Source organism: Pseudophryne corroboree, chromosome 3 (assembly GCF_028390025.1).
Source record: "Pseudophryne corroboree isolate aPseCor3 chromosome 3, aPseCor3.hap2, whole genome shotgun sequence".
Classification (NCBI taxonomy): domain Eukaryota; kingdom Metazoa; phylum Chordata; class Amphibia; order Anura; family Myobatrachidae; genus Pseudophryne; species Pseudophryne corroboree.
This window is the reverse complement of record NC_086446.1, coordinates 271,863,354-271,876,843: the sequence shown is the minus strand read 5'-3', so window position 1 is coordinate 271,876,843 and position 13,490 is coordinate 271,863,354. Positions and strand designations below refer to the sequence as shown.

The following is a 13,490-nucleotide window of genomic DNA, read 5'->3' as shown; positions in this document are numbered from 1 at the left end:
ATCGCATTTACTCTCGATGCCAGAGTGCAATTTCTAAGCAGCTCTTTAGGAGAGCCACCTAGATTGCACCCTGCTCGGACGGGCACAAAAACCTAACTGGGGCTTGGAGGAGGGTCATAGGGGGAGGAGCCAGTACACACCACCTAATCCTAAAGCTTTATTTTTGTGCCCTGTCTCCTGCGGAGCCGCTATTCCCATGGTCCTGACGGAGTCCCCAGCATCCACTTAGGACGTTAGAGAAATATATATACACACACACACACACACACACACACACACTCTAGAGTCCATAACATGGTATCCTTATCTAGGGTTTCAATTTCCGCTGATAAGGTATCTGTCCACGCTGCTACAGCGCTAAAAACCCATGCCGACACAATCGCCGGTCTGAGTAGTGTACCAGAATGTGTGTAAATGGACTTCAAAGTACTTTTACTGCATGCTATCTGCAGGATCCCTGAGGATAGCTGTTAAGTCAGCGCTACCTTTTGGGTAAACGTGACAATGCCTTGTCAACCCTAGGGGAAGATTCCCATCGTATCCTGGCCCTAGTAGGGAAAGGATACTCCCTGAGAATTCTATGTGGGAATCTGCAGTTTCTTGTCTGGAGATTCCCGCTCTTTTTCTTCATGAGAGGAGGGAAATTTACCTCAGCTTTCTTCCCCTTAAACATGTGTACCCTCGTGTCAGGGACAGATGAGTCATCAGTGATATGCAAAACATCTTTTATTACAATAATCATACATTGAATACTTTTCTGCCAGTTTTGGCTGTACTTTGCATTATCGTAGTCGACACTGGAGTCAGACTCCGTGTTGATATCAGTGTCTATTATTTTGGATAGTGAGTGTTGTGAGACTCTGAAGGTCTCTAATCTTTTGTGCAATAAATTTACCTTAGCACTTAATTTTACATATCCAAACAGGTGTCGGCGTTGTCGACGGAGACACCACACACACACTTGCTCCATCTCCTCCTTAGGAGAGCCTTTTACCTCAGACATGTCGACACACACGTACCGACACACCACACACTCAGGGAATGCTCTTCTGAAGACAGTTCCCCCACAAGGCCCTTTGGAGAGACAGAGAGAGAGTATGCCAGCACACACCCCAGCGCTATATGACCCAGGAAAAAACACAGCAATTTAATGTTTAGCCAGTAGCGCTGTTATTATTATCTGCGCCAAATTATGTGCCCCCCTCTTCTTTAAAACCCTCTCTTCTACCGTGGTATAAGCAGGGGAGAGTCCGGGGAGCTTCCTCTCAGCGGTGCTGTGGAGAAAAACATGGCGCTGGTGAGTGCTGAGGGAGAAGCCCCGCCCCTTCGGCAGCGGGCTTCAGTCCCGCTAAAAGTGTAAAATTGGCGGGGGCTCATGCATATATACAGTGTCCAGCTGTATATATGCTATACTTTTGCCAAAAAGAGGTTTATATTGCTGCCCAGGGCGCCCCCCCTCCCCCTGCGTCCTGCACCCTTACAGTGACCGGAGTGTGTGAGGTGTAGTGGAGCAATGGCGCACAGCTGCAGTGCTGTGCGTTACCTCTGTGAAGCGGCTTCTGCCGCCTGAGACGTCTTCTGTCTTCGTTTCTTCTGGCTCTGTGAGGAGAATGGCGGCGCGGCTCTGGGGTGAACGCCCAGGACGAACCTGTGTTCATTCCCTCTGGAGCTAATGGTGTCCAGTAGCCGAGGAAGCAGAGCCTAACATTTAAGTAGGTCTGCTCCTCTCTCCTCAGTCCCTCGATGCAGGGAGTCTGCTGCCAGCAGTGCTCCCTGAAAAAGAGAAAAAATCCTAACAAAAATGCTTTCTAAACAGGAAACTCAGGAGAGCTCCCTGCAGTGCACCCATTCTCCTCTGGGCACAGTCTAAAACTGAGCTCTGGAGGAGGGGCATAGAGGGAGGAGCCAGGGCACACCCAGAATCCAAAGTCTTTCTTAAAGTGCCCTATCTCCTGCGGAGCCCGTCTATTCCCCATGGTCCTTACGGAGTCCCCAGCATCCTCTAGGACGTTAGAGAAATATCATTTTACAACTGTTAGTGCAAGAGAATGCTTACAGCACTATGGGCATAATTCAGGTGCAGTTTTTCTTGCTTCTGCTGTTGCTTTCTTTTGCCGTACGCAATAGCGATTATATGCTAACATGGGCAGAAGGTAACTTAAGCATAGGGACGCCCACTGCTGTTGCATCATTTTCATCCGATGGCATTATGTCCAATACATCAGAACCATCGTCGCAAATCGGGTCATGTCTCAAGAGTTTGAATGCCTCTGTAAATGTGCAGGCTAAGCTGCTCTCCAGGGAGGCAGAGGGAAAATCAAGTAGCAAGTTTTATGCACGCCCATAAAACGCCATCTGAATGGCCATGACACGCCAGCGTTTACCCAATCACTCCCAGTTACCAGCCAAACGCCATCTTCCTGTCACTCACTTTGCGACTAATTCCTCAGTGTGACCGCAATTGCATTTCACTCACTGAGCGTACGCACTGCGGCTCAGACACATGCGCAGTAAGAAAACATTGGCCAATTTGCGTACAATAGCTGCATTGCAAACGCTTCTGAATTAAGCCCTGTTACTAAATAAACTGTTGATCTTAAAGAGGATTGGAAAACTTCTGGCTCTCTAGCTTGTAGCGAGATAATGTACCAACCAATCAGCTCCTAATTGTCACTTTACAGGCCATGTTTGAAAAATGACATTTAGGAGCCAATTGGTTGGTACGTTATCTCTCTCCAAGCTTTGATACATCTCCCTCATACTTCCATAACAGCCAAATAGCTACTAGTTATACAAGACCGCTATGGGTCAAATTGTATGTAGCAAATATACAGATGTGTCCACTTACATCTAGCCTCCCTGCACATTAAACAGCCAATCTAGTCACGCAAAACAATGCGAATAGGACAAATAAGACTCTGCTGATTAAAATTATATGCAGCATGCCTAAATTCTGTGTGTGACCGCGGCTGTAGCTGCATATCAAATGCTACGCAACAGTGTTTTCGTAGAAAACACTGTAACATAGCATTTTGGATGTAGATATAGCCACAGTCGCACACAGAATAGGTGTGCCACAAATCATTTTAATCAAAAGCTGCTTGTGTATCTTATCCGTATAGGTGACGCAAATAAGACGCATTTTTTGCCAAAAAGATGCCTGATGATAGCGGAGTTGCACAGGACCTGTCAGCTCACTCACACCGGGCATCTCCCGCTGTCCGCAGTGTTGCGTATTGAGGCAAGATGTATGAGGACATAGCTGTACTTCTGTAGCTTTACTATTATACAAACACACATTATTTATAGGGTGGCTACAATTAAACTTTCCCTATTCAGAGCAGTCTATAGCTTGCTCTAACAATCAGAATGTCACCAAATTTGGTAGTCTAATTAGGATATGGGAATATGGATTCTGCAAAAAAAAAAAAAAAAAAAGTAGGTGTAAAATGTTGCCGATAGTTGAGATATGGTGCTGTACACTGTGAAAACACTGTGAAAACAGCATAAGAATGAACAAATGAATAAAAAAATAAAATAAAAAAAAGGACTAAACCGTGGTGAAGAATTACTTTTATTGTGTTACACCATAACTCTGCAATAAAACATGTGTCTCGTCCATTTTCATTGTACAGTGCCATATTTCCCCATCAGGGACGAAATAATAGGATTTTAATTACCTACCGGTAAATCCTTTTCTCGTAGTCCATAGAGGATACTGGGGTCCATTTAGTACCATGGGGTATAGACAGATCCACTAGGAGCCTTGGGCACTTTAAGAAATCAATAGTGTGCGCTGGCTCCTCCCTCTATGCCCCTCCTACCAGTCTAGAAACTGTGCCTGAGGAGACGGACATACTTTGAGAGAAGGATTTAAAAGGACAGTGGTGAGATTCGAACCAGCACACACAAAACAAGAGGAAAGCCATGCTAACCCAACTTGAACAGGAACAGCAACAGCTGAACCAACAACAATACTTAACCAAGTAATAGTGCAGGAAAACACGAAGCACCGGGCGGGCGCCCAGTATCCTCTACGGACTACGAGAAAAAAAGATTTACCAGTAGGTAATTAAAATCCTATTTTCTCTTACATCCTAGAGGATACTGGAGTCCATTTTGTACTATGGGAATGTACCAAAGCTCCCAAACCAGATGGGAGAGTGCTGAGGGTCTTGCAGAACTGACTGACCAAACTGAAGGTCCTCAGAGGCCAAAGTATCGAACTTGTAGAATTTAGCAAACGTGTTCGAACCTGACCAAGTAGATGCTCGGCAGAGATGTAAAGCCGAGAAACCCTGGGCGGAAACCACCGACCTAGTAGAGTGGGCCTGTACAGATCTTGGAACGGACAAACCTGCCGTAGAATAAGCATGCTGGCTAGTAAGCCTGATCCAGCGAGCAATAGACTGCTTTGAAGCAGCACACCCAATTTTATTGGGTTCATAGAGAACAAACAGCGAGTCCGATTTTCTGTGACGAGCTGTCCGCTTCACATAGATCTTGAAAGCCCTCACAACATCCAAGGAATTTGAAGTAGCAGAGGTGTCGGTAAACACTGGAACCACAATAGGTTGGTTGATATGAAACGCAGACACCACCTGACGAGTTCTGAGTTCAGCTCTATCTTCATGAAAAATTAAATAGGGGCTTTTGTGAGGTAACGCCCCCAGCTCAGACACATGTCTTGCTGAAGCCAAGGCCAACAGTGTGAATGTCTTCCACGTAAGAAACGTTACGTCAACCTCCTGTAAAGGCTCAAACCACTCCGATTGTAGGAACTACAACACCACGTTGAGATCCCAAGGTGCCGTAGGAGGCACAAAGGGCGGTAGGATGTGCAGAACCCCCTTCAAAAATGTCTGAACCTCAGTGAGAGAAGCCAATTGTTTCTGGAAGAAAATGGATAAGGCTGAAATCTGGACTTTTATGGAGCCCAAACGTAGGCCCACATCCACACCTGACTGCAGAAAAAGCAGAAAATATCACAGTTGAAATTCCACCGTAGGAAATTACCTGTTCTCACACCAAGAGACGTATTTTTTTCCAATACAGTGGTAATGTTTAGACGTTACCCCCTTTCTGGCTTGAATCAAGGTTGGAATAACCCTGTCCGGTATCCCTTAACTTCCATGCCGTCAAACGTAGCCGTGATAAGTCTTGATAGACGAACGGCCCCTGTTGTAGAAGATCCTCACAAAGAGGCAGTGGCCACAGATCCTCTAAGAGCACCTCCAGTAGATCCGTGTACCAGGCCCTTCTTGGCCAGTCCGGAGCAATGAGAATTGCTTGAATCTTTTTCCCTTTTTATTCTTTTGAGAATTCTTGGGATCAATGGAAGTGGTGGAAACACGTACACCATCTGGTAGACCCATGGAGTCACCAGAGCGTCCACCGCCACTGCCTGTGGGTATCTCGACCTGGAACAATACCGCTTGACCTTCTTGTTGAGACGAGAGGCCATCATGTCGATTTGTGGAATTCCCCACCGACGTGTCAAGCACCTGAACACCTCCAGGTGAAGGCCCCACTCCCCTGGGTGGAGGACGTGTCTGCTGAGGAAGTCTGCTTCCCAGTTGTCTACTCCCGGAATGAAGATTGCTGACAACGCCACAGCATGTCTTTCTGCCCAGAGGAGAATTCTTGTTACCTCTGACATTGCTGCTCTGCGTTCCGCCCTGTCAATTTCTGTGCGTTACCGCCATCACATTGTCCGACTGAACCTGAATGGCGTGATCTTGAAGAAGATGTGATGCCTGTAGAAGGGCGTTGTATATGGCCCTTAGTTCCAGAATGTTGATTGGAAGAATGGTTTCCTGACTTGACCATTTTCCTTGGAACTGTTCCCCTTTGGTGACTGTTCCCCACCCTCTGAGGCTTGCGTCTGTAGTTAGCAGAATCCAATTTTGAATCCCGAACCTTCGGCCCTCGGTCAAGTGAGAAGTCTGAAGCCACCACAGAAGAGAAATCCTGGTCTTTGGCGACAGACGTATCCTCTGGTACATGTGAAGATGCGATCCGGACCATTTGTCCAACAGATCCAGCTGGAAGGGCCTTGCGTGAAACCTTCCGTACTGCAGTGCCTCGTAAGAGGCTACCATCCCCAGAAGGCGAATGCATAGATGCACCTATATCCGGGTTGGTTTTAGAACATCCCGAACCATCGACTGGATTACCAATGCCTTTTCTAACAGAAGGAATACCTTCTGTGCCTCCGTATCCAGTATCATCCCCAGGAACGGAAGCTTCCATGTTGGTTCCAGGTGAGATTTTGGTAGGTTCAGAATCCACCCATGATCCTGGAGTAGTCGGGTTGAGAGGGCAATGTTGTCCAACAACCTCTCCCTGGATGAGGAGAGGTTGTCTTTTATCAGATCGTCCATTATATTCACACGGTATTATATTCACTCCTCGTATGCCGAGGAGAAACATTATCTCTGCCATTACCTTGGTGAACGGTGCCGTTGAAAGGCTAAATGCCAGGGCCTGGAACTGGTAGTGACAGTCCAGTAATGCAAACCTTAGATAAGCCTGATAAGGCGGCCAAATCGGAATATGAAGGTACGCATTTTTGATATCCAGAGACACCAGGAATTCCCACTCCTCCAGACCTGAGATCACCGCTCTCAGAGACTCCATCTTGAACTTAAACACCTGTAAGTACGGGTTCAGTGACTTGAGGTTTAAAATGGGCCTTACCGAACCGTCCGGTTTCAGTGCCACAAACAGGTTGGAATGATAACCCTTGTTTTGCAGCTGAAGTGGACCTGGAACAATGACCCGAGTCTGTACCAGGTTTTGAATTGCTTCCTGTAAAGTCATACTTGCTTCCTGAAAAGCTGGTAAGCCTGATTTGAAGAATCTCTGAGGTGGGAGTTCCTGAAACTCCAGTCTGTAGCCCTGGGCGATAAGATCTTTGACCCAAGGAACCTGGCCTAGCCACAAGCCCCTGCATGTTGACACTGCCATGGCAGTGGTGCATGCATTGAGCAAGCCAATTTCTTTTATGGCCTCCACAATAAAATTTGCAGAGTCCTATATATGCTGTAGGAGTAAAATTATCTTCCCCCTGGATAAGGACTCTAACCCGTCAATTAGATTACCTGACCATTTAGCAATGGCCCTAGTGATCCATGCACAAGCTATAGTGGGTCTCTGGGCCACCCCGGCAGCTGTGTACAGGGATTTGAGAGTGGTCTCAATTTTGCGGACAGCCACGTCCTTTAAGGAGGCTGCCGCAGGGACTGGTAAGACTACCTTACGTGACAACCTAGATACCGATGCGTAAACAATCATGGGTTTTCCCATTTTTTCCTATCATCTTGAGGAAAAGGGAAGGATATGAGTAATCTCTTAGGGATCTGAAACTTCTTATCAGGATTAACCCAGGATTCTTCTAACAGAGAATTCAACTCTTTTGATACAGGAAAAGTAGCAGAGGATTTCTTTTATACATTAAAATAAGACTCCTCATCAGGAATTTGCAGGACGTCTCTAATAGCTTCTATCAGAGCCTGTACCCCCTGTGACAGAGCTGCATCCCCCCCACTGAGTCCACCTTACCCTCCTCTGCGTCTGACACATCGTCATCAGTGTCAGCCTGTAGGATTTGGGCCAGTGTACACTTTTGTGAATAAATAGTAGGGGTCTGAGGCTCCGGTGTGGTGCCTGAATCTTTATTAATCAGGTCATCCACAGACTGTCTTAAGTATTGCGTCTCTTTCTCATTCTGGGATAATTTATTAGAAATAGTCGAGATCATCCCTTTTAGTGAATCCAACCATGCTGGTTCGGACCCACTAGCCTGAGAATGTGTATTATCCCGAGTACACTGTAGTGACCCCCCTGGGGAAGAAAAACACTCTGCCGTACATGAAACACACTCCTTTGACATTGTAAATGTGAAATCACACCCAAACACACAGGAAAAGGTTAAGCACAAGTAACCTACACAGAGCCCCTCTAGGGAGACAGAGTATGATGGAGCCAGCCACACAGCGCCCTTCTTGCTAATGACAAGCTTAGCTGGGTCGCAGACTAAGCACCCTTAATAAGAGCTTAAAGAGCTTAGTATTCTAACACGGCTCCCCCGCCCCCCTTACTATGACCCCCTGGTACGGCTGAGGAATTGTGGAGTCCTTGTGGAGGTGCTGCGCTTCCCTGCCAGTCTTGTCAGTGTGAGCTGCAGAGGGAAAATGGCGCTGTGAGCTGCTGGGTCCGCTCATAGTGAAGCCCCGCCCCCTTAATGGCGCGCAGTCTTTCCCGGTTTTATTATACTGGCTGAGGTGTTTGTGATGCTTAACAGCGAGTTAGAACCCCTGTAAGCTGTACTGCCAGTGTGGGTATTGTTTTTAATGGCTCAGCTCTCCCCTCACAGCGGCGCACGCGCGCGCACACACACACACACACACACACAAACAGCATGTTGTCCTGAGCCTAGAGACGCAGCCTGCATGTCAGCGCTGCGCTCCATACCCTTATGCTGCCATTACAGTTGGCGACCCGCTAACCGGGTTGCCTACTCACCAATGTTCTTACTTCTTGCTCTGTTAGGGGTGGCGGCATGCTGTGGAAATGTACGCTCGCTGTGGTGAGGCTTGCAAATGGTTCCCTCAGGAGCTCAGCGTCATGTCAGCGGGGAACGGGACCATTAACCCTATAGGAGGTTGGGCCGTTTCTCCCCCCTAAGTCCCACAAGACAGACAGGCTGGTGCCAACCAGCCCTGCCTGAAAATAACAAACAGAAAATAAATGCAGAAAACTCTTCAGGAGCTTCCCTAAGGGTGACCGGCTCCTCCGGACACATTTTCTAAACGGAGTCTGGTAGGAGGGGCATAGAGGGAAGAGCCAGCGCACACTATTGATTTCTTAAAATGCCCAAGTGGACCCGTCTATACCCCATGGTACTAAATGGACCCCAGTATCCTCTGGGACGTAAGAGAAAAACACATACTGCATGACCAAATCAGAGCAATTTAGCAGCTGATTTTAGATATTTTCAGGGATTTTCTATGAACAGTTGCAGAGGGCCCCTGACAACGTATCCAGATCTAATTTTCTGCTGTCTTCTCAAGCTGGGTATCTGTTCGAGTAAACGAACGATATATCGCTAGAGTGTTGGCGGGTGTCTACACGAGATATGTCTAAGAACAACACTGTTCTAAAGCATATCGCGTCAGCCCTGCAACACAGCTGATGCCTGGCATATCTGCAGACATATTTGTTAACACTGGCTGCAGGACTGACATAAAAGCAGGGCTGGCAAATTAAAATGCCTGCCCAGCTATAGCGTTCGGATGACCTAATGAGCGGCTGGTCGCTAAGTGTATATGCTTACCTGAATCAGCTGCTCAGTCGGTACAGTGTGTGTACCCAGCTTAAACTATGGAAAGTGGAGTCACTTGTAGTATACAGTCCACACTGCTGTTCACACTGGCACAGGAAGCACCGCCAAGGAAGACACGTTCCCCCGGTTTGATACAGCATATCTAGTGCCGGTTTAACCCTTTCACCAAGAAGTGTGACTGGATAAATCTGGGAGTGGACTTATGTAAATTAATGTATGGTCTCACCTGAGCATGTTTGAAGGTGTGCATCACAAAGATGGTCAGAGCCAGCCCAAAGATGTACGCCAAAAAGCTGGTGTAGAAATACGTGCGAGAATTCTTCTTCAAGCTGGAAAGGAGGAGAATGTTACTTGTCTATATTTATTGAGCAACCCCCTGCATTCTTTGATTGATTCCTTACGTTTGTTCTACCTACACTGTAGCCATAACAGCTTCAGTTATTTCTACACACCAGCACTCACCTGATATCAAAACGGAGTAACAATGCAATGAAGATACCTGATAAGAGGAGAAATGAACATGTAATAATCAGGCTGCACAGCATTATCCATGATATAATGTGCTGGATGGGTTGTACAGCACCTGTGACTTTCCTCCAATTAGGACACTTCAAGAGTTTTGAATGACTGCAATAAATTTAATACATTCCACTCTTTAAACTAATCTCAGCTCACGCCAAATTCTATTTCCCCTGCAACCCCCTGGACAACAAAGCTCCAATTTAAACTTTTCCAACACATCTCTGATGCCTCCTGCCAGTTAGCACGGGCTGGAAGCCACCAGCAACATCATCCATCTCTGCAGTTTTAAATAGAATGTGGAACATATACCCTATATTTAGTATTTATCAGTTATCATTCACTTGGTACAGTCTTTTGTTAAGATGTGGGAGCATTGGGTTGCCTATCAAAATATTTGCATACCCTTGCCTCTTAATAATCACACTTGATTGATCATCAAAATTTAAAATCTAACCCCCCTAAACCCCCATCTTTTGTTTCTCATACACCACCCCCTCTATTTTACTGCATGTGCAGTCTATTAAACTTTATTTAATATAAAGCTGGTCACTATTTGTGTTATACATGGCAAGAGAGGCTGCATAAAAATAATACATTTATATATATATATATATATATATATATATATATATATATATACAAAAAAATGTCTTCCACCCCGCGCTCAACCCACCAGCAGCAATATGGAGAAAGTCCCTGTTAGTGAACTTTCAAAGAATAACATAAACAAAAACAATAACCAATTGCGCTTGGTATAACTTTAAAACACTCAGATTTTAGTATTTCCAGTAGCTGTTCTTCCACGGTGTGGATTCTTATAACTGGTATCACCTGCAAGTATACCCTCACACCAGAGAACACACCCGAACAAAAAGACGGCCAGAATGGCCTAAATTAGATATGATACCAATTTGTTTTTATTAAAAAACATATAGAATTCCATAAATTCATATGAACATTTTTTTTACAGATAAAAGGTTCCATACATTCATATAAACATTCTTAAAAGAAATCTGGATGTTTTTCTTTTAAGAATGTTTATATGAATGTATGGAACCTTTTATCTGTAAAAAAAATGTTCATATGAATTTATGGAATTCTATATGTTTTTTAATAAAAACAAATTGGTATCATATCTAATTTAGGCCATTCTGGCCGTCTTTTTGTTCGGGTGTGTTCTCTGGTGTGAGGGTATACTTGCAGGTGATACCAGTTATAAGAATCCACACCGTGGAAGAACAGCTACTGGAAATACTAAAATCTGAGTGTTTTAAAGTTATACCAAGCGCAATTGGTTATTGTTTTTGTTTATTTATTTATATATATATATATATATATATATATATATATATATATATATATATATATATATATATATATATATATATATATATATATATACACACAGATGGTTGTATAGAGAGCACTCACAACAGGTAGTAGTGTCTCTTTAACTTTTTTCTCTTTAGGGTAGTCCTTCAATTTGGGATTTGATCACGAGAAGATGGATAATTCTGCAATATACCCTCTCACCAGATTCACCCAGATAACAGCATCACTCGTTAATTAAAACTTCCATGAAATTTATTATTAATAAAATCTTTTCTTCTTTTTAAAATGAATGACTCTTACATCAATATTAACATTCGTTGGATAAGGTCTTAATGGCACTGCTGTCTGCTGCTCAGAGTGAGGACTGTGCAGAGGACACAAGCTCCAGTATTGCAGCTAATAAAAAATAAAGGCTGTTCACACCAAGTCCGAACGGTTCTGTACGTTAGCTACAAGAGATCTGGAAATATTCTACACTGGTTCATACTAATTATAGGATTTTAATACTGGGATAAGCTATATGGGTTTGTCCCATTTATTTTCACAATTAAGACATCGCTCTTACATATAAAAAACACCCCTGAGGAAGTCTGTTAGACGAAACGCGTTGGGTGATTTAACCTTTGGGTTGGACGGGCTGTCATAGGAGCTCCTCCCCGGCTGGGGTAGACAGCAGTGCCATTAAGACCTTATCCCACGAATGTTAATATTGATGTAAGAGTCATTCATTTTAAAAAGAAGAAAAGATTTGATTAATAATAAATTTCATGGAAGTTTTAATTAACGAGTGATGCTGTTATCTGGGTGAATCTGGTGAGAGGGTATTTTGCAGAATTATCCATCTTCTCGTGATCAAATCCCAAATTGAAGGACTATCCTAAAGAGAAAAAAGTTAAAGAGACACTACTACCTGTTGTGAGCGCTCTCCATACAACCATCTACATTGTTAACCGCCTGGTTCTCGACTGGCAGGAGGACCTATTTGGAGAATAGCAGCTGACCTTCCCCAAGGACATTTTGGGTCTAAGGCAAATTATTATAGCGCAATATGGTTATATATATATATATATATATATATATATATATATATATATATATATAATTCTTTGTTGATATACACTGCTCAAAAAAATAAAGGGAACACTAAAATAACACATCCTAGATCTGAATGAATGAAATATTCTTATTAAATACTTTGTTCTTTACATAGTTGAATGTGCTGACAACAAAATCACACAAAAATTATAAATGGAAATCAAATTTATTAACCCATGGAGGTCTGGATTTGGAGTCACCCTCAAAATTAAAGTGGAAAAACGCACTACAGGCTGACCCAACTTTGATGTAATGTCCTTAAAACAAGTCAAAATGAGGCTGAGTAGTGTGTGTGGCCTCCACGTGCCTGTATGACCTCCCTACAACCCACACAAGTGGCTCAGGTAGTGCAGCTCATCCAGGATGGCACATCAATGCGAGCTGTGGCAAGAAGGTTTGCTGTGTCTGTCAGCGTAGTGTCCAGAGCATGGAGGCGCTACCAGGAGACAGGCCAGTACATCAGGAGACGTGGAGGAGGCCGTAGGAGGGCAACAACCCAGCAGCAGGACCGCTACCTCTGCCTTTGTGCAAGGAGGAACAGGAGGAGCACTGCCAGAGCCCTGCAAAATGACCTCCAGCAAGCCACAAATGAGCATATGTCTACTCAAACGATCAGAAACAGACTCCATGAGGGTGGTATGAGGGCCCGAAGTCCACAGGTGGGGGTGGTGCTTACAGCACAACACCGTGCAGGACGTTTGGCATTTGCCAGAGAACACCAAGATTGGCAAATTCGCCACTGGTGCCCTGTGCTCTTCACAGATGAAAGCAGGTTCTCACTGAGCACGTGACAGATGTGACAGAGTCTGGAGACGCCAAGGAGAACGTTCTGCTGCCTGCAACATCCTCCAGCATGACCGGTTTGGCAGTGGGTCAGTAATGGTGTGGGGTGGCATTTCTTTGGGGGGCCGCACAGCCCTCCATGTGCTCGCCAGAAGTAGCCTGACTGCCATTAGGTACCGAGATGAGATCCTCAGACCCCTTGTGAGACCATATGCTGGTGAAGTTGGCCCTGGGTTCCTCCTAATGCAAGAAAATGCTAGACCTCATGTGGCTGGAGTGTGTCAGCAGTTTCTGCAAGACAAAGGCATTGATGCTATGGACTGGCCCGCCCGTTCCCCAGACCTGAATCCAATTGAGCACAACTGGGACATCATGTCTCGCTCCATCCACCAACGCTACGTTGCACCACAGA

The 13,490-nt window shown here is 45.0% G+C and overlaps 1 protein-coding gene across 2 annotated transcripts in view; it reads right to left on the bottom strand.

The window, feature by feature from the left end:
• Positions 1-13,490, bottom strand: part of HM13 (histocompatibility minor 13) — an 81,816-nt gene that overhangs the window by 12,192 nt on the left and 56,134 nt on the right. For both annotated transcript variants that reach the window (XM_063959094.1, XM_063959095.1), the window contains exons 9-10: positions 9,809-9,845; positions 9,573-9,675 (exon numbers count right to left, since the gene is read on the bottom strand). In XM_063959094.1, the coding sequence (XP_063815164.1) occupies positions 9,573-9,675; positions 9,809-9,845 (140 nt within the window). The remainder of the gene's footprint in view (positions 1-9,572; positions 9,676-9,808; positions 9,846-13,490) is intronic.